This window comes from Kogia breviceps, chromosome 6, assembly GCF_026419965.1.
Source record: "Kogia breviceps isolate mKogBre1 chromosome 6, mKogBre1 haplotype 1, whole genome shotgun sequence".
Taxonomy (NCBI): domain Eukaryota; kingdom Metazoa; phylum Chordata; class Mammalia; order Artiodactyla; family Physeteridae; genus Kogia; species Kogia breviceps.
In genome coordinates, this window is record NC_081315.1 from 53279881 (window position 1) to 53303979 (window position 24099).

At 41.0% G+C, this 24099-nt stretch overlaps 1 protein-coding gene across 16 annotated transcripts in view; it reads left to right on the forward strand.

Moving 5' to 3' along the window:
* Nucleotides 1-1730: 1730 nt before the first annotated feature.
* RUFY3 (RUN and FYVE domain containing 3) overlaps nt 1731-24099 on the forward strand; it is an 84877-nt gene continuing 62508 nt past the window's right edge. For 4 of the 16 annotated variants that reach the window (XM_059065778.2, XM_067035804.1, XM_067035806.1 and 1 more), the window contains exons 1-2: nt 1841-2322; nt 18137-18324. In XM_059065778.2, the coding sequence (XP_058921761.1) occupies nt 18147-18324 (178 nt within the window). In that variant the 5' untranslated portion in view covers nt 1841-2322; nt 18137-18146. Of the gene's footprint in view, nt 2323-17439; nt 18325-24099 lie in introns of those variants that run through there. The other 12 variants (XM_059065776.2, XM_067035808.1, XM_067035807.1 and 9 more) reach the window with 12 other exon arrangements.

Genomic DNA, 24099 nt, shown 5'->3' on the forward strand with positions numbered 1-24099 from the left:
TATTACTGGCCTTTCTCAAGAGTGATTTGTGTGGAGTCTGCTTTCTTTTCTTCTACCTACAATGGACTAAATGTATATTCTTGTTAAATTCTTTACTGAAAAATTGCAAAACACCTGTGTAAAGGAACCTGACAAGAATACAATGATGCTTAGAAATTTCTGCATGCAAAAACAAGGTAAAAGGGCCAGTTAAGGAATCACTTTGCTATCCCGCAGAAATTAACACATTGTAAATCAACTATACTTCAATTTTTTAAAAAAAGATCCAGTTAAGGATGGGTATTAAAATCATATATCTGTAATGTTTTAGTTTTTCTCTTCAAGGTATTATACAGCTTGTAATTCCTAAAAGGCAAGTATGTTTTTTTATCAAGACTCTCACCCTTACAGAGACTGAAAAGACCCAACAAAATTCCAAAATGCTAAAGATATGATGAAAGAGCTCCCCCCAGCAATTCTGTTTTTATTATTGTAAGTTATATGTTGTTTTACTAAAATGATAATACATAGCTAATAATAATTATTTCCCCCTATTCCAGAACAGGAATCCAGGCTCAGAGAACAAATAACTTACTCAAGTAGGCAATAGCACTGGAATCAACAGGTCAGGGAAATGCCAGAAACTGAAAAGCTACTAAGAAATTTTCTGACTGCTTGAAGTTAGCTTCTTGTGAACACCTTTAAAAATATGTTTTGTTTAAAAGACGTGTCACGGTAATTTCTTGTAATTTCAAGAGTATTTTCAGAGAATAACAACAATAAAAAGGTTTACTTTTCCTTTCAGAGAAGCATAACTTCCTCTACAGAGGTAAAGACAGACCAGAGAAAGAAGGGAAAGCAGGTGTTCAAAATGTTACACAACAGTGATTTTTAATTATGAGTCAACATGGATTCCACGCCAGCATTTTTCAACCCGAACACAAAGCTAATCACCTAGGAAATACGAGGGCACGTTCATGGAATCTAGTGTTAAGGAATAACGATAGTAACTGGAAATTGTCTTTACTAAAGAAGGAAATGTTTATTTATGGGAATTACTGGATCAGTAATCGTCGATTCAAATATTCAAAATAAAGCAACAGTGGCCAATTACTAGCGGGACACAGGCACTATGAAAGTGAAAACTGTCGCCCTGTAACAGACGCCTGTCATATAAAAATTCTAAGCTGTTTGGTTTAAAACGCATTCAGCGCACGCGGAACCCCGGAAAACCAGGGAGTTAAAGTCAGAGCAAATATAAGATTTCTATACAGGGCACATGACAGAGAACAAAAGAGGTTGGGGGAAGGAAGACACCCACCTCTGGTGTCTCACATAAAAAATTCATAAATCAAAACCGTGAATGAACGGTTATAGTGTATGCAAGGCATAGGGTACAGTTTAATACGGGGGGGCAGGGGAACAGCTTCCCTTTTAAAATTAGCTTTCGCCTCTTCAACCCAGATCTTTGTGCCTCCGTGCTACCGATGAAGCTGGGCAGTTGCACACAAAAGCGCCGCTAGATGTTTCGCCAGGTCTCCCACCGTTCAAGCACCGGGGGGCAAACACACCTGACCGCTTAGGAGGGCCGTGCCGGGGGCCGGTAAGGACCAGGCACTGGGCGCCGTATCCTCCCCCAGAGTCGGGAGGGAGCTCAGCGCCGCCGGAGCCGAGCGGAAGGTGGGAAGTGGGTAGAGGAGGAGGCCGCCCCCTAGGGGAGCCGCGCCGCAGGCTAGGGGCCGGGGCGGGAGGGGGAGGCGGGAGGAGGCGGCCGGTAGCGAGACCGCGCCGTCGGGCGGGGCCGTCCCTCCAGCTGGCTCGGACCCTGGCGGGGCGGGCCGTAGACGGAGCGGCAGAGCTCAGACGCCGGCCCGTAGCCAAGAAGAAAGGTGGCGGCGGCGCGGACGGGACGGGGCGGCGGCTCCCTGCCGTGACCCTCTGCTCGCCTGCCCAGGCCCAGGTGCGAGTCAGAGGCGGCGGCGAAGGAAGGAACGAGCATGGCTGAGACCTCGCCGCCGCCCACTGCCGGCGCAGAAAGTTGCAGCGAGGAGCCGGCGAGGGGCGGGAAACAGCGGCTGGAGGAGCCGCGCCGCGCTCCAGCCGGGGGCGCGGACCGAGAGGACGAGGCGGGGCCGCCGCTGGCCTCCCCCCCGGGGCAATCCGAGCCCGGCTCGCCGGTGGCTGCCCCCTTCTTCCTGCTCTACCCGGGCGATGGAGGAGGCGCCGGCTTCGTAGCGCGGCCGCCGCCGCAGCAACAGCGCGCCTGGAGGACCCCGCCGTCGCCGGGCTCCCCTCTGCCCTTCCTGCTGCTGAACTACCCGAGCGGCGGCGGCGGCAAACACAGTGAGTGGCGGCCGGGAAGGGGGATGCCGGTGGGGAAGGGGGGCCTCGGCCGGGAAGGGCCAGTCCGGCTCCGCGGAGCTCCGCCTCCTGCTGGCTCCCCGGAGCTGTGCAGGGCCCCGAGCCAACGGGGAGACAGGGCGCTGGGGGCGGCTCTCGGGAAGCTCCCATCCGGGGGCGTAGGGGGGCGGCCGCGGTCCGGGCGCCGGACTGTTTACCTCCTAGTCTCCCCAGGCCGCAGGCTCCCGCCCGGCCTCCTCTCCCCTCCCGGGCCGGGTGCTTGTCCTCGCCAGCCTCCCACGTGCTCGCCGGGTTCCAGCCCCGGGTCTCCGGTGGGAGCCCTCCCTGAAAGAGTCGAGGAGGGGGCGGTGTCCGGAGACCCGGCAGCCCAGCTGTCCCGCCTTCTGCGGGCTCCCAGCGCCGCTGCGGCCGATAGGTGTGGCTGCTGAGCCGCCGTCGCCCGCGTGGCCTCGGTTGGACCACTAAATTTTTTACTAGCGTTCACTCCACACCCGTAAATATCACATATCCGTCCCCCACAATGGGAAGAGAAATCAGGAACTGTACGCGAGATGACGAGAAGGGAAAGTGTGGCTTTAGGAGGGCACTTCCCAGGATAATATCGTTTGACAGGAAGAGGCCTCCACCTTTTAAAAGCAGTATCACCGGAGTTCTCTGAATGCAGCGCACCGCACTTTGTGCTGTATCAGTCAACAAATGTCTATTGTTACCTGCTGTGAGCGGGGCCCTAGAGTAGGCAATGTGTATAAAAGACTTGAAGAATATTAAGTTTGGTTTAAAAAGACAAGATCTTAGAGTATGAAAATGTGACTGAATATACAAGGCATGATATAAATGCCGAATACTTTGCTGTATGAGTTCTGAAAAGGGAAATTTGCCTAAGGTGAAGAGGGAATCAATCGATCAGTCTGTCTCTGTCTCTCTCTGAGACACAGCTAGAGGTTTCTTTTTTAGCACCAAAGCAAACCTCTTAACTGTTTTGCACTGCCAAGAAACCCTGACTTTGCCTTTTCTGCCCCTGATCCGTCCCTTAGAAAAAGGTTAACATTAGTTGAATATTTTCTATGTGCATGTGCTGTGATTATCATAATTAATCGTCACATCTCTGTAAGCCAAATATGCCACTTTTTCAGGTGAAGAAGCTGAGGATCAATGTGATTAAGTGATTTGTCCTAAGTAACAGTGTGAGAGAAGGAATGAAGTTGACCCAGATTCTTTGCCTACCAAGCCCATGCTCTTTAAGTGAATTGCAGACGTCCAAAACTGTGATTGGATGGTTCCTCCCTAGATTAGGGTCCATTGGATTCAGCTGGAGGTAGTCCTTTGTTAGCTTCTCTTTATTATTTACCTAGAATGGGGGCCAACACTGACCATAGACCTAGAGTCTTAGTAAAGTCATAGTTTGTTGCAGTAATCCGCTAATCTCCAAAAGAGAGTGTCTAATAATGTCAGAAATGAGTCTTTTGATAAGCAGAGGAGGTAAAGATAATATTCACAACACTGCTTTTCATTTTCTAAGGCATCTGCTTTCTACTTTGTTCTTTAAGCACAGCCTCTCTTTTTCTTCCTAAGAATTTCTATTTTTGTGTAATCTGCTTAATAACCAGTCACTATAGGATGAAGAAGACCCTTCTCTCAGTTTTTCATAACTCTGTGTAACAGTTGTGGTAGAAGGTGTGGTATAGAAAATATTTTCACCTGTAGGCCAGTATCAGTTATGGGAATTATCTGAATTTCAGGTGATTTATTTGATTCCTTCTTCATATTAAGGGTTGACTTTATTTATTTAAAGTATTGTCTGAAAATTGGGGCCTTAGCATGATCAAGATCATCAATGGAGAACTTAAAGCTAAAGTTTTGTAACTGTGATCCCTTGGTCCTTACCTTACAACAGTAGCAGATGTATGGCATGATTTGTTAGCACATAACGTTCTAATAGTTCGTCCTGGTCTTTAATTTCTGAAATAGTTTATTGGTGTGTAAGTGCTCAGAAAATTTACTGAGAAAATACATGTTTCCCACTTACACTGCTTTTAAAGACCAGTCACTGGGGACAGTTCATATTGTCAAAGATCACTGATACTTATTTTATTCAACTATAAAACTGACTTAAAGTAGTTCTTGTTTTGTACTGTTTTTATTTTTACCTGTATTTTTATATGTACTTTAGAACACACATACTTGCAAAAAGGAATTCTCTGGATATTAATAAAAATACTTCCTTGTTGCTGTTCTGTAGAGTCAGTGCAATATTGCTTTATATGATGTACCTGGATATCAGAACTAGGGGTGTCCTGATGACTCATTTGAGCAACCTGAGACCAACAGTTTTTCAAAGACTTCTCATTTTCAGTTAGCAGGGCAGTACTTAGACTCAGCCTCAACAGCCAATGAACATTTGCCTCCTCAACACTGAATTTTTAACTCTCGCTGATGTATTTGCCAAAAGTGTATAATATATAATCATTTTGATAGACTGTTTGTTAAGGCATTATTATCTCTTCATTTTTGAAGTCTTGACTGTACTCAGAGATTTTAAAATTAACCTTTACATTTGAGTTTAGAAGATCTGTTATAAATGACACCGATGAAGACTAGCAAAAATGTGTGCAGAGGAGGTACCTAAACCTTTCAGGGTTCATGACATGTAAGGTTTCAGTGTAAAATCTTGCAGGATATAATGTCCATGAAACATTCAGCGAGCTTAAATGCAATATGAAAGGTTTCTGATGTGCCTTGTTGGATTATGTCACTCTCTGACTGAGTGCTGGTAATCTGCTAAATTTTTATGCTCCTAGCTTTTAAATCTCAAATTTCTACCATGCCTTTTTTTTTTTTAAGTAAAAATTACAAGTAGCACATGGATCTGTTCTCACTATTTAAATGTTTTATAATGCAAAAGTACATTGAGCACAAAGTGACTTTTCTCTTTGTGGGTCCCCAAACCCTCCTCTCCCCCACCCCCCATCACCACCACAATTTATTATCAGAGAATACCACTTTTGAATTCGGTGAGTTTTATTCCAGAACTTTTGCATGCATTCACAGAGATGTATGTGTTCATATTTCGTGGGGCCTTTTCCCCCTTGGTGTATGACTGTCCATTCCAATTTCTCCTCAACTCTATAAGAAGGAGCTACTTGCATGCCATTGTCCAATACTTTTGAAACCAAGTCCGCCTAAAACCGAGTTCTTCTGCTAAATTTATTATTAACCTCTCTATTCAAAACTCTATTTCTGGGCTTCCCTGGTGGTGCAGTGGTTAAGAATTTTCCTGACAATGCAAGGGACATGGGTTCGAGCCCTGGCCTGGGAAGATCCTACATGCTGTGGAGCAACTAAGCCCGTGCACCACAGCTACTGAACCTGTGCTCTAGAGCCCGCAAGCCACGACTGCTGAGCCCATGTGCCGCAACTACTGAAGCCTGCCCGCCTAGAGCCCGTGCTCCACAACAAGAGAAGCCCCGACAATGAGAAGCCCGCATACCGCAACGAAGAGTAGCCCCCGCTCACCGCAACTAGAGAAAGCCCGCGCACAGCAACGAAGACCCAACGCAGCCAAAAATAAATTTATTTTTTTAAAAAAACAACTCGATTTCCTTTCTTGTCCCATACCTGTTCCCCTCAGGACTGAGGAGTATCAAAGTAAAGGGGATTTAAACCAAGCAGGACCCTGTGGGACCTTCCCAAGTACAAAAGTCCCGTTTCTTGTTTGTAGAAAAAAAGGCTTTAGACTCCTAGGCCTTCCCTGAGTTCCAAAGAGCAGATGCAAGCAGTCAATGAAGAGGACAGTAGCGTCACAGGACTCCTGGTTTCTCCTGAAGGGATATAGATAACAATCTGATGCATATCTTTGAGTTGCTCTGTAGAGACTAAGACCCCCATCCAGGTGGACGATGGCCACTACATGCTGACCACAAGCAAGGTAGACCCCAGACTGGTTGGAACCAGAAGTTTGAGATTCCTGAAACATCAGCCTGTTACCTCACCACCAACCAATCAGAAGAAGGTCCACGAGCTGATCACGCATCCTACGACCCTCTCCTCTAAAACTGTCTTTAAAAACCGTTGCCTGTGGGCTTCCCTGGTGGCGCAGTGGTTGAGAGTCCGCCTGCCAATGCAAGGAACACAGGTTCGTGCCCCGGTCCGGGAGGATCCCATGTGCCGCGGAGCGGCTGGGCCTGTGAGTCATGGCCGCTGAGCCTGCGCGTCCGGATCCTGTGTTCCACAACGGGAGAGGCCACAGCAGTGAGAGGCGCGCGTACTGCAAAAAAAACAAAACAAACAAACAAAAACCCTTGCCTGAAAGCCATGCGGGAGTTCGGGTCTTTTGAGCACGAGCTACCCATTCTACTTGCTTGGCGCCCTGCAAATAAACCCTTACTTTGCCACAAACACTTGCTATAAGAGTTTGGCTTTCTGTGCCAAGGGCACACCAGCCCTTGCTCAGTAACACTTAATGCCTTCCTTTTCCATCCTAACTTTAGAAGTCGCCTTGTGAGTGGACAGATGGACAAGAGATGGCTTCTCCTTTGTGTTGGAGGGAAGAGGCCCCCCTGCCATTTGCACGGTTATCAGCTTCTATTGGCAGTTCTTTTCCTCTTTCAACTCCCAAAGCTACTACAAACATTTATGTTTAAAACAGTGCCATACAAATAGCCCACATCTCTGCCCTTGTCTTTTTTCTCCCAAATACAGCAGTGAACAGAAAAAAAGTCCACTAACAAAGCAGCAGCTTTCTTTCTGTATTTGTATGTGCTGTTTTGAGATAGGAGGAGAGCTAGGAAAGGAATAGAAAGAAGAGGGGGGGAAGGCCTTGGGAAGGACTGGAAGCGTTACAGTGACTACCCTCGTCAAAGTTGATTATACTTAACAGTGAATGCCTTGGTTGAGCCCTGGAAAGTGCAGAGAATGAGGCTTCTATAAGCATTCACTGTATCTCATGGATGCTCTTTAAGAGTCCATGATGTGGAGAAAGAGTGCTCTCATTTACATATAAACCCAGGAATGTGTATTTAAGAGGTGAAAATCAATTTTAGGTTCACAGTTTCATACACACACCTACAATAGAAAGATATGTATGTATTATATAGGTATATGTGCGTATATACATTATTTGTATGTGTATGTATGTATTCATTGACTTTATTCTCCATGGGTATTTCTATTATTATGTCTCTCTCTTTCTTCTTTTTTCATTGTTTAATAGTACTCTAGAAAACATTATACCTGATTAGGAGTTGAATACACATTAATCAGTTCATCTGCTGTATGCTTTTTAAACTTTGAAAAGACAAAGTCACTTTTTTTGGATTTGTAAATGTAGAGGCATCTGCTCAAAATTGGGAGGTGTGCAGGGGAAGGGTTGAACCATCAGAACCAAAAAGTTTTGAGCATTCACCTCACATTAGTAGGTTTTAGCTTGATGTGTGACTTTTTAGAAGACAGCCTTTTGTTATAATTAATGTAGAGCAGTGCCTTCATTTACAATACTGTGATTCACAGATCTGTCAGCCATCAGCTCTTTTCCAGCTGTGTTCAGAATGCAAAGAGTCACTTTCTGATTCATTAAATGCTGTTTTGTCAAATAGCAGATGTAAAGGCCCATGAGAAAAGGGGGGAAAACCCTCAGAAACGTAGTATCTTTGGTGTATAATTGTAGATTAGTGACTACCAGAGACCTGTAGTTTAGCCCTTAAGAGTATCTAAATGCAGGTGAGTCCTTTTTCACACACAGCTGAAATGACCTGGGATCCTGAGCATCTAAGGTTCTGGGAGCTGGGTCATGCCCCCATTTCCTACCTCATGACTAAGCTTGCTGTCTGCTGCTTGCCTTCCTGATTTTGCTTTTATCACCACTGCTGCCTAAACTGTCAACAGTTTGTCTTCGCAGCCAATTTCTCCCTTTCTGTTCTGCTGCTTTCTTTTGTTTTACCTACTCTTCTGGCCTGGCATTATCAAAAAGTCCTGTTATGCTTCTTATTGACAAAGCAACAGTTTTAGAATATTAGATTTAATTTTTGAGTCTTTGTTTTGGCTGGTCTGCTATTGATAATCATGGGTTCATTCTTTCAGAGTTTTCTTTTTTCTTAGTTCTCATCTTAGCTTCATTCTGGATACTAGAGGATCCTAAAAGCTTCTTCATTAGATAACAGAAATTTTACTGTAGTTCTGTAACCCAAACAATTATGAATACAGAATGTGACTAGTAAGATAGTAATGGTACTTAGTGGCTACATTTATAGAATATTTTTATGTTCTAGGCAGGGAGGCACAAACTTCACATGTATCAGTACTTATCAATTTGGGGGGTTATATTTATAAGGGGTATTTCTTAGAATTTCCATTAGATGGAAGAGCCAGTGCATAAAACTACTCACTTAACAATGAAAGCTGAAAAAAAAATATGGGAAAGAGGAGTAGTTCATATAGAATTCATATAGGTAGGTACAACTTATGTTTTTCATCAGAGTATTTGATTCAGTCTTTTAGTGATATCTAAGCTATTATAAAATAAATTCTGATAGAGTAACCTTGGATTTAGAAGATTATATTCTGGAGATATAGATTCTTTGGTTTTAGGAAAAGTCTTATCTCAAACTTTAGCACACATCAGAATCACCTGGAGGTCTTGTTAACACAGATTTCTGGCCCTGTCCCCAGAAGTGTTTTTTTTAGTTTGTTTTTTGTTTTAATTGATATATAATTGACATATTTTTAAATTATTATTTTATATTGGAGTATAGTTGATTAACAATGTTGTATTAGTTTCAGGTGAACAGCAAAGTGATTCAATTATACATATACATGTATCTATTCTTTTTCAAATTCTTTTCCTATTTAGGTTATTACAGAATATTGAGCAGAGTTCCCTGTGGTATACAGTAGGTCCCTTTTGGCTATCCATTTAAAATATAGCAGTGTGTACATGTCAAACCCAAACTCCCTAACTATCCTTTCCCCTTAACCTTCCCCCCTGGTAACCATAATTGACATATTGTGTTAGTTTCAGGTATACAACATAATAATTCAATATTTGTATATATTGCTTTTTATAAAACTGAAGGACAGAGAATGAATTCATATTCCTGAATAGTCTGAGTATCCAAAGCTCATGTTGTTAATCACTGTATACTCCCTCACCAAGGCCTTAAAGATACCAGTTTGGGTAGAAGGCAGTAAAAAAGTTCCTGGGTGGGAGAGACAGGAGAGGAAAGGTGGCAAAGAAAGCAACTTTTCAGACTGAAAGAATAGTATTGGCTTCAAAACATGTTCACCTGACTGTATTTTGTCTCTCATCTTTTCCCTTTTTTGTTTGACTTTTAACAGAAACCTATGTATTAAACAGATAAAATTTTATCAAGAAGCTGAGAACATATTTTTCTAGTGTATGTTATAGGTAGTAAAAAGTCTAGGTGGATGATGATGAGAGTTTAGCCAAATTAACTGGATGAAATAATGGTAATTCCTTGTTGGCTAATATTTTTGAAAATTCCTTAAATAAGTAAACAAGTTGCATAAAAGATATGCTGCTTCTCTATCATTGCACAATAAGTAACCTGTAGCCATCATAAATAAAAGTAGAATCCCATTTTAATGAACTCTGCAGAACATCACACCTGTTACATTTCTACACAAACCTTATTAACATTATAATGTCTTCCTAGGTGCAAAGTGGCTCAAGTATGAGTTTTAAAATTTATTTTGGGAAGTTAGTAGTATACCATAAGCATAAAGAATTGGTTTGAAATTACGTGAAAAGAAATGCTTTTAGAGTTACAAAAGCAGTGGTACTTGAGAGGGTACCTATCAATACTGTCATGCCCTCTACTGTAGGTATGTTTGAATAACTGTGAAAAGTTCATAGTCTTCCTAAAACATAACAGATCAGGAATCGAGGGCTGCTGGGCCAAGATGATATTCCTCTTTGCACAACCCATTTTAGTGAGTGGCTGGTTCTAGACTTGCTACATACGGAATGGACATGACACTTAGCATGTGTCAGGAAGTGGCATGGATGGTGGGGCAGAGGCGGGAAAGTCTGAAACCTCATGATCCATAAGGAAAGGAGAGATGAGCAGACTGTGACAGCAAAAGGCATGTAGAAAGCGGGAGAAATTGTTTCAGCATATTGCCTTTAAGAATATGGTTTTTCTCTCTAATTTTAGAATCTGTTTACGGACTGTCCACAGACATTTATCTGCTTCCTCTGCCTTTTGTATGAACTTAGGAAATCTGGTCACCTGTTATGAAGGCTTGGTAAAATTCTGACCCCTCTCTCCTCTTCCTTTCTCAAGTCCCAAGTGATGCCCCAGCATACCCTTTACTCAGATCACCTTTTTTACTTTCCTCTACCTTAGTCCCTTGAACATTTATCCTTACTGACTTTCATTTCATGTGATTGATAGGGTTTTTGGTTTTGGGGGGTTTTGGGTTTTTTTTCCCAGTACTCTTGAAGGCAGAATCACATATTAAAATGATGATTATGGCTGCCATTTACTGACTGCTTACTTTGTGTAAAGTGCCATGTTGAGCATTTTACTTTCATTACTTCATTGAACTCTGAAGTAGTTAATATGAGTATCGCCATTTTGTCAGTGAAGAAACAGGTGCAGAAACAAGCACTCAGCTTCTAAGTGCTGGACCTAGGATTGACTGTGGGCATTCTGGCTTTAGTGCACATGCGTGCTCTCAGCCTCCTTCACCACCTCCCGTAACTGGAATCACATCCTAAGCTGGAGGCTCCTCTTTAGGCAGCAGTAGCCCTCTAGTTCCTTGTTCTACCCAGTAAAGCCCTATTTGCTAAAAATGAATGAATGTGAAATTCACAAGCCACCAGTGTGATAGAGAAAATGGTTAGGTATGTAAGCAACACTGAATAGCCATGTGTGTGACAGGGATTTAGGAATTTCTTAAACATCTATAATTTTCTGTTTCTTGTCTATTGCCTTGTTCTTTCTTCATATCCATAGTGGCTAGACATAATAGGTGCTTTATACATATTAAATCATTGAATCTGTTGTGTATAAATGAATAAAGCCTGTGTTAGAATGACATGTTTGTTGGGGCATAAATATAGCTTGATTTTCTAGAACTTGGGGGTTTTCATGGTTGAAGTGAAACAGGAAGGTGGAAATATATCATTGCAAGAATATAGAGTGCTGTAGAGTTACATATCTATACCAACAATCTATGGAGTATCTGGTATTTGATAGGTATTATTTTAAGCAGGTGTGTAATGGTGTGTAAAACAGGCCGAGTTCTTCTCATGGAGCCTGTGATCTTTGTGAAGCTAGTTATTTAGTTCCATTTTTATAGCTGAATAAATTGAGACAAGAGGAGGATAAGTTTCCCAAGATTGTCTACTAAGTAGTTTGTAGCTTTACATCTGTAAATTATTACCTACTGCCACGTAGCCATGAGATCCATTTTAGTTATTAAGGTAGGAGTTATTTTCAGTCTTATGCTAGTTAATTTTACAAGAAAAATATCATGCAGTGTAATAGTCCTGGTGGTGTTTTTAGCAACCATAACTCAGCTTCTCAGGTATACTCATAGTATATATTATCTTCCTTGAAATATCTACAAAGTAATACTGAGCCTGCCAAGTGTATAAACCTAAACTTGTAGCAATCTCAACATTAGAGGTAGATATAATAGATATTTGTGTGGGAGAGGGAAGGAAGTGAGAGAGAGGACTGGAGCATGTGACAAAGTCATGATCTTTCAATTGAATAATCTTATAATTTAGCAGAAACATCTGGGCTTTCCCAGATGGCATCATGATGATAATTCATCAAGGGAACACTTTTGTGCTAACAGCAACTAGTGAAATTGGGGGGAGGGGATAAGACTTTTCTTCTTAAATTGTAAAACCGTGACCCAGAAGCTTTGGGAAACAGAACTTATGAGCTTTACAAACTGATGTAGTTGCACAAGTTGACAAATTTTAAGAAGCACTACTGTGTGCAGAATAGGAACTAAGTAATAGGAGGAGTCAGCTAACTGTAAAAGAAGTAAGTGAAGTGGTCTCTTGCCCTCATACCTGTTGAAGAAGAATTGGCATACCTACCAGAAATCTATTTCTGAAAAGTATCTAAATACTATCATTTAAAACGAAAAAATTAGAAATAACCCAAATGCTCACCAGCATGAAAATAGATCAAAAATTGTACATACGATGGACTATTACTCTGTAACACAGCAGCCCAAAGGATAAAGTACAAGCTACACACTACAATGTGGATGAATCTTAGAAAATGCAGTTTGGGGCTTCCCTGGTGGCGCAGTGGTTGAGAATCCGCCTGCCGATACAGGGGACACGGGTTCGTGCCCCAGTCCAGGAAGATCCCACATGCCGCGGAGCGGCTGAGCCCGTGAGCCATGGCCGCTGAACCTGCGCATCTGGAGCCTGTGCTCCGCAATGGGAGAGGCCACAACAGTGAGAGGCCCGCCTAGCACACACACACACACACAAAAAGAAAATGCAGTTTTGAGTGAAAGGCTTAGCGTATATACAGTATCAAACCCTTTTCGCTACAGTTTAAAAAAAACAAGCTAAAATATTATTTAGGCATCCGTGTATTTGTAATATTTTTAAAATAAGACAGTGATTTACACAAAATTCAGAAGTAGCTGCCTCAAAAGGGGAGGCAGGAATTCAGAACAGAGAAGGAGCATGTAACTGTAAGACACTGGTCTGTTTCTCCAGTTGGGCAATGGTTTCATGGGTATTGGTGATTTTTTTTTTTAAGAATTAAAATCAGGCATCGAAGTTTGTTATTTAAAGAAGTTCTGAAATGAGTAATTTTAGAAAATAGTTCCCCCCCACACTTCATTTATCTTTTAACACTTCTGAATGTATGAGGTGTTCTTAATATGTCCACCCGGATAAGTAAATGTGGTGGGAACTCGGTAAGATGGTTTTTTCAATGGTACAGTTAAGCAAGTGACATCCTGCACGATAGTCAGGAAGAATTTGGTTTACCCTTCGCTAGCACAAGCAGAAAGATACATGCTGGATTCTCAGCTTCTCAGAAAATGCCCACTTGGGAATTCCCTGGCATTCAATGGTTAGGATGCAGCACTTTCACTGCTGGTACCTGGATTTGATCCCTGGTCAGCGAGCTAAGATCCGGCAAGCCTTGCTGCTCGGCCAAAAAAACAAAAAAGAAGGAAAGAAGAGAAAACGCCCACTTATTGAAAACATAAACTAGATGTATAAGGGTTACTAAGTGGAATATATGGTTTGTGAAACATTAAGGTGTAAAGTATGAAAGAGGTTAAAATTTTTCTCTGCTTCAAATCTTAACTTTGTTGAAATAACTGTTTAGGAAATTTCAAGAGGACCTTGCCTGTGTTACTTTTGTTTTGTTTTCTTTTATTTTCCCTGAGTAAAATTTAATCCTTGGGGTGGAGTGCTGAAACTGCAAAGTATAGAAGAAAAAGTGGACTTCAGGGGCATTCTAGAAGTAGCTGGGGATCCCAGATCTGCCACTTGCTAATCGTGTGATCTTGGGCCAGTTATGTGGCTCAACTTTGGTTTCCTTGAATGTAAAGAGGGAATATCAATACCTACTTTGCAGGATTCTTTTTTTTTTTTTTTTTTTTGGCTGCATTGGGTCTTCGTTGCTGTGAGCAGGCTTTCTCTAGTTGAGGCGAGCAGGGGCTATTCTCTTCGTTGCGGTGCACGGGTTTCTCATTGTGGTGGCTTCTCTTGTTGCAGAGCACAGGCTCTAGGCGCGTGGGCTTCAGTAGTTGTGGCTCGTGGGATCCAGACCGCAGGCTTAGTAGTTGTGGTGCATGGGCCTAGTTGCTCCTCGGCATGTGGGATCTTCCCGGACCAGAGCTCTCGAACCCGTGTCCCCTGAATTGGGAGACGGATTCTTAACCACTGCGCCACCAGGAAAGTCCCAACTGTGCAGGATTCTTGTGAGGATTTGATATGATATTTACAAAGCCCCTAACAGAAGATAAAAATTCAATAAATGATAGCTACCTTAAGTAGTAATAATTTTTCCACATTGTGTAACAGGGACATTGGGTGTGACAAATCAGTCTTTGTCTTATAATAGTAGCTGAGTAAATATACTTTAGAGGAATGTAACTACTAACTTTGAAAAGTGAATCTCATTTGCTTTGAATCAACCGTAATGTGGAAAATTCATGCTGGGTAAGCAGTTAGAACATAGTATTGTTCAGATCATTATCTTGGATTTTAACTTCACATAGCCTTGTTAATTCTGTTTTAGGGCCACAGACTGTACCCCAGACCTCCTCACAACTCTTTTACAAATATATGCTGTTATTCTCAAGTGGAATCAAATGAGAAAATAGTTCAATACAGCTTATAATTAGTGTGTTTATGAGAAAAGATTATGAGAAAAATGTTCAAGGTTTGTATGTCTTACTGATGACTTAATATTGCCTTTATAGTCTAAGCTAATATGTTTACATAGTAAAGACCCAAATGTGAAAACATTAGCAAGCAATATTTAAAATTATTTTATTAGTCCTCTGTTTAGTGCGTGATTTCATAGTAAATTCATTGCTTATGAACAGAACAATGGGTAACTGTCATGTTGAAGACTCAAGAGTGTTTACCTGCAAACAGGTGTAACTGGGTAAAAGTACAGGTTTTCCTGCCCACCCACAGTTCTTATTTCTGAAATAACTGCTAATACCTCCTCAAACTGATAGGTATGGGAAACTCAAGGGTAACCAGTGCAGACAGGTTTTTCTCTCCTTGGCAAAAGTTTTAGTTGCTTTGGGCTTCCTTCCTTGTGTCGTCTACCTGGAGAGAAGGACCTTTGGAAGGAATGTTAATCAAGTTTCTGTGCTTATTGACCTAGATGTTCTTGTGCTGGTACGTTGTAATCAATCCAGATCTCCTGTTCAGGGTTAAGTAAGTGCTTATTGTTTGGTTGGTGGGAAGATTGTCCATCATGGTTTGTGACAGGCTGAATTCAGATGTTGGTGGACACAGGCAATCCCAGAGCATTCAGATTAATTCACGTATTCACAGTTCTATATTTTAAGACTGTATCAGTGACCTAGAGTCTTGATGTCATATGTACAGATAGCCAGGGCTCTTTGGTATTGTGGTTCCAGGAACTATTCAGTGCAATTTTAAAGATTTTAATGACTGCTTAACTGTGTTTTGAAGTATTACATGGCTTAAAGTGAAACTATAAACTATCCTCCTTTAAGTTTTAATCTATAAAGATGTCTGGCTAGAAAGGAATTGCATTGTAATTAAACGTGAATATGTTAAATACTTATATTCAGTATCTGGATATGTAAACTCTGCTTCCTTGAAGAAATGATCTTGTCTTACTGCTGCATGCCCAGTGCCTGGCACATGGAGTACTCTTAGTGAATATTTACTGAATGAATGAATAGCTCTGGTCCAGATGTAGAATAATGTTGGAAGAGATTTAAATAGAAATGAATAAACCTAGTTGGAATATTTTATTTTCCTTAGTAACTTGCTGATTTTCTTCCTAATTATAAATTAGCATATACGTATATGTATTCTTACCTTGTACCACATTGCCTTCCCTCTAACAATATGAAAATACCTGTTTACCTACAGAATTTGGTTCTTAGCATTTTTTCTTTGAGTTCAATCTCAAATTAGGATGGATACGTTTATGAATTTTTTTGTATTTGCTGTAAACACTTTATTCCAGTTTGGCTTTCTTTTTCATTTACTTTAAAAAAATTTGTTTTATTGAATTATAGTCATTTACAATGTTGTGTTAGTTTCAGGTGTACAGCAAAGTGATTCAGTTATTTATTTATATATATATGTATATATATATGTATATATATATATATGTATATATATATGTGTATATATATATATATATATATATATATGTATATATATATATATATAAAACACTTGGGCTTCCCTGGTGGTGCAGTGGTTAAGAATCCGCCTGCCAATGCAAGGGACACAGGTTCGAGCCCTGGTCTGGGAAGATCCCACATGCCACAGAGCAACTAAGCCCGTGCACCACAACTACTGAGCCCACGCACCACAACTACTGAAGCCCGCGCACCTAGAGACTGTGCTCTGCAACAAGAGAAGCCACCACAATGAGAAGCCCGTGCACTGCAACGAAGAGTAGCCCCTGCTCGCCGCAACTAGAGAAAACCCGTGCATAGCAATGAAGACCCAACGCAGCCAAAAATAAATAAACATTTAAAAAAATTTTAATAATACTCAAGGAGACATTTTTCTTTCAGTTTTTAGTTAACCCTCTGATAAGAAATCCTAGAACACAATAAATCATCTTGGGACATATTTCTTGAAGTTTTGTGCTCCTCCTAAAAACCAGACCCTTAAATAAAAACAAACAAACAAACAAAAACTTGTTTTCAATCGTCCAAAACATTGTCAGAGAAAATCTTTGTCATCCCTTATCTCCTTGTTATTTATGTAGCTCAGAAAGCAAGTACCTAACTTCTTGCTACCAAGGTATAACGGTCTCCTTCGATAGTATAGATATGTGGGTGGGTGGGTAAACTGGTAGATTGGTTTAAGAGAACTGGATAATGTGCCCTTAGCATGTTCCAGGATGGGAGAATTTTGGAGGTACTAGAAACTAATCTAATGCAGAAACTTGGTAAATACAGCAATATCAGAAGGGGAGGGGGAAATTGCCATTAATGAGGAAGGATTTTACTTTTTTCACTTCAAGGTTTTTTTTCTTGCACTTCTGTCCTATCTAAAAAGTTAGGTCTTTGTACTTTGGAGAAGGAAATTATGTATGCCTGAGAGTATATTTAAATGGAAAATCTGCTTTAGTTTTTCTTAAAACACCACCTTTAGCAGAGCAAAGAATTTTGATAGCTAAGTATATAAGGAAAAAATAGGTGAATTATGTGCTTGTTAAAGTAATCTAACTACCTCTTTTACCATCTTTGTTGTGCAGTATTACCCAGTATAAACTGTCTTCCTGTTAACCAGCCCTTTTATCCCACAGAGAGGGGAATTGATGAGGATATGTGCATTGTGTTATGTCTGATCACAGTTTGACTAGCATAGTCTGGAAGTGGGTTGTGCAGGATGAGAGCTAGCAGCCTAATTGCTCTCCCTGCATCAGCAGCATCTATAAAGCATCCTGGGAATTGCTCGCCCTACGTTCAGAGCAGCTGGTCACATGAGCCTGAATTTTCAGTTCAGTTCATTAGTCAGCCATTTTGGTCAACACCCTGCTTACTGCGCACGACCAATCCTATTAGAACTCAGCCTCCCAGCTCCTTTGAGCAGATCCTGGAAGTGATTTCTGCAGTTCAGGATTTTTTTTAAGCTAAATCGAAAATATTGGTTTATTTTTTGTTCGTTTTTTTTTTCTTTTGTACTTTTTTTTTTTTTTTTCTTCCCTGCACAGAGAAGGAGGATTTTTCACTTACTCATACAGAGGCCAGTTTTTCAAAGCCAGCTAAGGTAGCATCGGCTGTGCAGGATTTCAAGCCTCTGGCTCAGCTGAAAAAGAAGGAGGTGGGGAAGGGAAGATAACAAGAGAGAAGCTGGAAGAAGACAAGCATCATCTTATTTTGCTGGGTGGTAGGAGCTGTCTATGAGAAGAGATAGTGTAGAATTGTTTATCTTGAACAGTTGGTTCTTAAACCATAAGGTGTGTTTTTTTTTTTAACCTCCCCCACCCCGTTTCTTGAGAGCTTTGTTGCAGAGCTTTGGATTGGGGGTTTTTGTTGAGGAGGCTTTATTTATTTTTGTGGGTGTGTGTGTGTGTGTGTTTGTGTGTGTTGTGTGTTGTGGTCCTAGCTGAGTCATCATGTCGGCTCTGACGCCTCCCACCGATATGCCGACCCCCACCACTGACAAGATCACACAGGCTGCTATGGAGACCATCTACCTTTGCAAATTCCGAGTGTCTATGGATGGAGAATGGCTCTGCCTGCGAGAGCTGGATGACATCTCACTTACACCTGACCCAGAGCCTACCCACGAAGGTATGGTTAGAACCCATCCATTAGTATCTCACCAGCATCCCCATTGTTACTCGGGCTGGGAGGGTCAGGGAGAGGCAGGAAGAACCCATGCTGTAAACTGTTAACAAGCCTGAAAACCTTTCATCCTGACCTACCACCAGCTCCCCTTCTCTACTTTACTGGGAAAAATAATTTTTCCCTGCCCCCTGAGCTATCCTTTCAAAAGATGCTGGTGCTTGTTTAGAGTTCTTTGTCTTGAAACCTCTAAAAAGAACATTTGAGGTCACTTATCACATCTGACCCTAATCAACAATGAAAAAGCTATTAATTCTGATTAGATGCTAAAATATTATAGAAATTGTAGTGATTCTTAATAAAGATAAAAAAGCATGACCATAATTATAGGGTTGTACATGATATAGTTGAAACGCTCATGAAGGGTATCCTGTCATCAGGATATAATGTTAAACAGGCTATGATATCTAGAAAATACTTGGTCAAACATTTTTTTCTTTAATAATATAGATTATAAGGTTAGATGAGAAAGCAGTTTTACATTCAGTGCTTATTTAATGAATATGGTATCTTAAAAAAGCACAATGCCTTAAAAAAGGCATGATTGATAAGGTAATTCCTTCCCATGGAACCTATTGGCCATAGCTTTTTATAAGTTATTTGTGGTATCTATGATGACCCATTTGAAGTTTCCACTGTCAGTACCTTTGAGACCTTTGTGGTTCTTGACTTGTGACTTTCTCCCAGAACCTTTTCTAAATTGTGAGAGCGTTTCATCTTCTACCCCTAAATTCTCTTAGTACAGTAAGAGAATTAACATGAGTCATAATTTGAGTCAAATTGTTTTGTATTTTTATGTAGTGACCTCTTAGCTAGTGTTTATTGTCTACCCTTAAAATAATGAAGACAGAAGTGCTCACATATGAGAATAAATTCTTCATAAAATCTGCCTAACGTTTAGACATACTGCAGGATAGAGGGCACAAGGTGAATTGCACTTAGCAATTGGGTTAAGAAAAGTGATTCCTTTCCCTTGACCTAGCGTCATTGAAATCTTATCATGACTCAGATTTCACCCTTTGTGTCTGAAAAGGATTTTATTTTCCCAGTTAGACACGTTTAGAGAGGGTTAACATCACAACACAAAGCAGTCTTTAAGGGCAATGTTTAAGTAGTTTTTGAGGCCCTTTGCATCTTTTAACAATTGGTTTGTCAGCTGGACAGCTTCCTTTGGCCCTAAGTTTCAGAATGTGCACAGGGGTTAGAAGACATCAGCTAGAACTGCATACAATGCCAGTACTGTTTAGAACAGCCTCCAAAGCTTTAAAAATCTTTAGGGAAGAAAAATACCTTTTTAGAAGGCTACCAAGAAGTCTTTTAGCAAATGCCTCAATTTGCATATTTTGTTTTAAAAAATATTCATTTTGAAAGTCATGCAATATCAAATATTCCCTTAATTATAAAATTTAGTGTGTCAAAATAACTTTTAACAAACTTAATAATTTGAATACATACTTGTTTTTTGAGCAAGATTCCTGTGAGTGAGCAAAAGTGAGCTGTTTGGTTCACATAAGCATTTGCAGTGGTGCTGTTTGAAGTTGATATGGAGAAATCTGTGATGAAAAATGTATGAGGGCTGCAACCTAAGCTTAAGTGGCACATCCTTAGATTAAGGGAAACAGACAAATAGGAAGTTCCCAACACCTTAGAATCAACTATGGAGGGTGTGGAGGAAAATAGAGAAATGCTAACAAATGAATTTTGGAATTCTGCCTTAAATTGGGTTAAAGAAGCAACAATTTCAAATGATTAGCACTAGAAGTAATAAAAGAAAGTCCAGACCCAGGAAAACATCTATAGGTTTAGTGATCTAGGAAACCAGGTAAATAAAATACAGGGATTTTATTTCCCTACTCCACTAGCTAACTCTGGATGTCTAAACAGTCGTTTGAACCAAAGAAATATATGCTTTAATATTGATGCTAGTGACAATTGTTAAGCTTAATTTAGCCACTAACCTTTAAGTGGTGATCACCAGGCCAGTGATAATGGGACTCTTACTGTGTTGACAAAATGGAGCACCTGGTGCCCAGGCACAGGAGTATTCATGGAATACTTCAGACATCTGACCGCACAAATCCTGCATTGGGGCTCTCTGACTCCCACAAGAGAAAACGGGCAAAAGCATAATGTATCCTCTTAAGAGGATAATATAGACTAACTTTGTGGCCTCAGCACTGCAAGCATTGCGGTTTCCAATTTTTGTTTTCTGAAAACAGAGTTCCTTCCTTCACTGTGCTGTCCAAAGTGTAGGCCTGGACCTAGAATTTCTGCTTAGCTTAACTCTTAAATACGTGGGAATAAATACTCACTTAATTATTTCAGTGCTTATTGATGTCAAGGAGGTGATCTTTCTCTCACTTCTTTTAATACACTTTTTTTTTTAAAAAACCTGGAGCAAATCTCCAAATCTTTAATTGTAAGGAGAAGGTTCAGCAAAGGCTTCATCCAGTAAGTGACAGGTGGGCTGGGCTCAACCTTGTGTGATAACTAGACGATCACCAGGCTGACACCGTGGTGGGTAGGGGTTGGAGGGGATGTTTCAGACAGTACATAGTGAGCTGGCCAAGCTCGGGTATAACAAGTGGTTAGGAGTGGTACCTGCCAGATAGTAGGTTGGGAGGCTTAAATTAGATAATTAATGTAAAGTGCCCTATAAATTTAGTTATTTGTGTAATAGTTATTCATGGAGCAGTGGTATGAGCTGCAACAGTTTAAGCCCCATTCTTAAATCTATTGCCATTGTAGTGTGTATTTCTGTTTTTATATCTAACCTTCTGGAGTAGTCTAAACTAGTTGTTTACCAGACAGACTAAAGGTTAGTAGCTTAAATTCATATAAATGAGAAAATAATCAGTTAAAAATAAAATGCGTTTATCAAGAAATACTTGTTTTCCTATTAACCTTCTTTTAAAGAGAGGAATCTGACATTGAGAGGTGAAACACAGATGATCGGTTTAGTACAGTATAATATACCATTTGGTTATAAAGGCAACTATAAGCTTTGAATTATTTTTTTGACTTAGAAAATATCCTTCTCAAATACAGATAATAAGAGGCAGACTATGTAGAAATGATACATTGAGCAGGCACATTGAGGAGAGAATCTCTGCTCAAGTCTTTGATTTTAGTGTTACTATAGAGAACTGTATGTGATGGCCGACTTCAGACATGCTGTTACTGCGTAAGTCTGCAGTTTTCCCCTGGTAGTTGCATTTTGCTTTAGTGTTCATTTAGACTATCTGGCATTTATACTGTAATGTATAAAGAGATAGCTTATATGGAACATCTGTGAGTGTAGTAATGATACTGCACCACATGCAAGGAGTGTGTTTTGGTCTGTCAGTTGGTCAGAAATATTTATTGGGCATCCCTTGATGCAAAGTCCAGTTCTAGAGACTAAGAAATAGGTGGCCCTTTGCCCTCAATGAATTCACAGTCAAGGAAAAGAGATGAAACAAAGATGTCAGAGGCTACTGTAAAACAAGTGTGAACTACTTAGTTGCTAAAGGACAATCCTGTTCCTTAGGAACTGGACATGGAATTCAAAGCCAGATAACACTTAGAGTGACCACACTTCCCAAAGGACAGTATGGGTGTAGATTTGGGATTAGGTTTTTCCATTCAATAGGGAATACGCTGCTGATATAATAAGCAAGGAAAAATTCCCTGAAGATGAAATGGAAAATGTTTGTTATCCAGTGACTGTGGAAAGTGTCTGGTGCTGAGATAACTCCATTGACATTTACTAACATACTCTTACTCCTTAATATCACTGCACACTAGTAAAATTCCATCCTGCCTGGGACCTGCATATGTTTTAATGAAAAAAGTGCCTGTCCCAGTGGGCATTTTGTCAGGGGAAGCCAAATGGCTGTTTACCAAGAAACTTCATAGCATGAATTCACTACAGTCTAGTGCAGGGCTTCTAAATCTGGGAACCATGATTCAAAAAATTATATATAAAATTTTACATCTGTGCTTTTTTTTTCCTAGGGGAAAAATCCTTAGGGTCTGTTAGAACCCCCAAAGAAAAAAAGCAGTGTTTAAAAAACACACAGGGTTTTTTTGTTTGTTCTTTGTTTTTTTTAGCAGTACGCAGGCCTCTCACTGTTGTGGCCTCTCCCGTTGCGGAGCACAGGCTCCGGACGCAGAGGCTCAGCGGCCATGGCTCACGGGCCCAACCACTCCGCGGCATGTGGGATCTTCCCGGACCGGGGCATGAACCCATGTCCCCTGCATCGGCAAGCAGACTGTCTCTCAACCACTGTGCCACCAGGAAAGCCCAAAACACACAGTTTTTATCATAAGATCAGAACCTCGGCCCGTCATTCAACATAACATTTAAGTACTCCACCTATAATTTATGCTCCACACTATGCTAGGTCCTGAGGTACAGCACAGTGAAGAAGCCTGCTCCTCCATATTTTCTGAGCTTATTGACAAGTGGGAGGTAGGGTAGTTCAACAAGTAAAATGGCAATCACTGCAGTACCATGGTACAGAGCCTATGTATGAAATTATATAAACCAGATTTAAGGCATCTGGCTATTGTAGTTTTCTGCTATGATTAAACAAATAGTGCTGTATGTGTTAGGCCATAAAAGAGGGATATATGTGCTCCATTCCACAACAGAAACTTAATTATGTCTTTCATTTTAGTTTCTGCAACTACCAGGATCTAATTATGTCACATCCAGGTTCCTACACCTACTTTTAGCTTTTCTCCAAACCATTTCTCTTCCTATACTGATTCATTCTTTATAAAATTGCCAAATGAGTCTTCAAGAAAGTAAACTTTTCATTCTTGTACAAGAGCCTGTTTCAGGCAGCCTTTATATTGAATGTAGAATATTCCTGAAAAGGTGGTAGTGGTGGCGGTGGTGTAGCAAGAAGAGATGCTATGGTTTTTTTTTTTGTTTTTTTTGGTACGCGGGCCTCTCACTGTTGTGGCCTCTCCCGTTGCGGAGCACAGGCTCCGGACGCACAGGCTCAGCGGCCATGGCTCACGGGCCCAGCCGCTCCGCGGCATGTGGGATCTTCCCAGACCGGGGCACGAACCTGTGTCCCCTGCATCGGCAGGCGGACTCTCAACCACTGCGCCACCAGGGAAGCCCAAGAGATGCTATGTTTTATTGAGCAGCTACTTTGTGCCAGGAACTGTTTCCTCTAAGTAATATATATGTATTATCTCATTTAATCCTTACAAAAACCCTTTGAGCCTAGGTACTGTTATCCCCATTTTACAAATGGACAGATTCAGAGATGTGGTAGGTGTTGGAGCCTCCATCCAACCCACATGCAGCTCACCTACACCACAATTCAGTGAGTGTACGTCCAACAATAGACCTGCTTGTCATAAAGAACATCTTCCTCCCAGTCTCTGGTGACATATTTCCAGTAGTTTTGTAAACAATTGAATGTGGCATTGACCAGCTTATGTCCAGTGAGCAGCCAAATGAGGCCAAAAGCATGCCAGTGGGGCAGTCTTGGTGATTGCCATCAATTAAATTGGATACCTTAGCATTTTATCCACTTGGGTTTTTTTTCCCCTCTTTCCACCCATTTTTATAAAGCCCATAAAAATATTTACATAGTTGTGCAGATGCTGCGAAACAGTAAAAATGGCACTGCTGAAACTGACCTGGTGGGCAGGCAGCACCTTTATGTGCTAAATTTAAAATGTTTCTCAAGTAGATGTGCAAAATGACGTGGAAAAGCT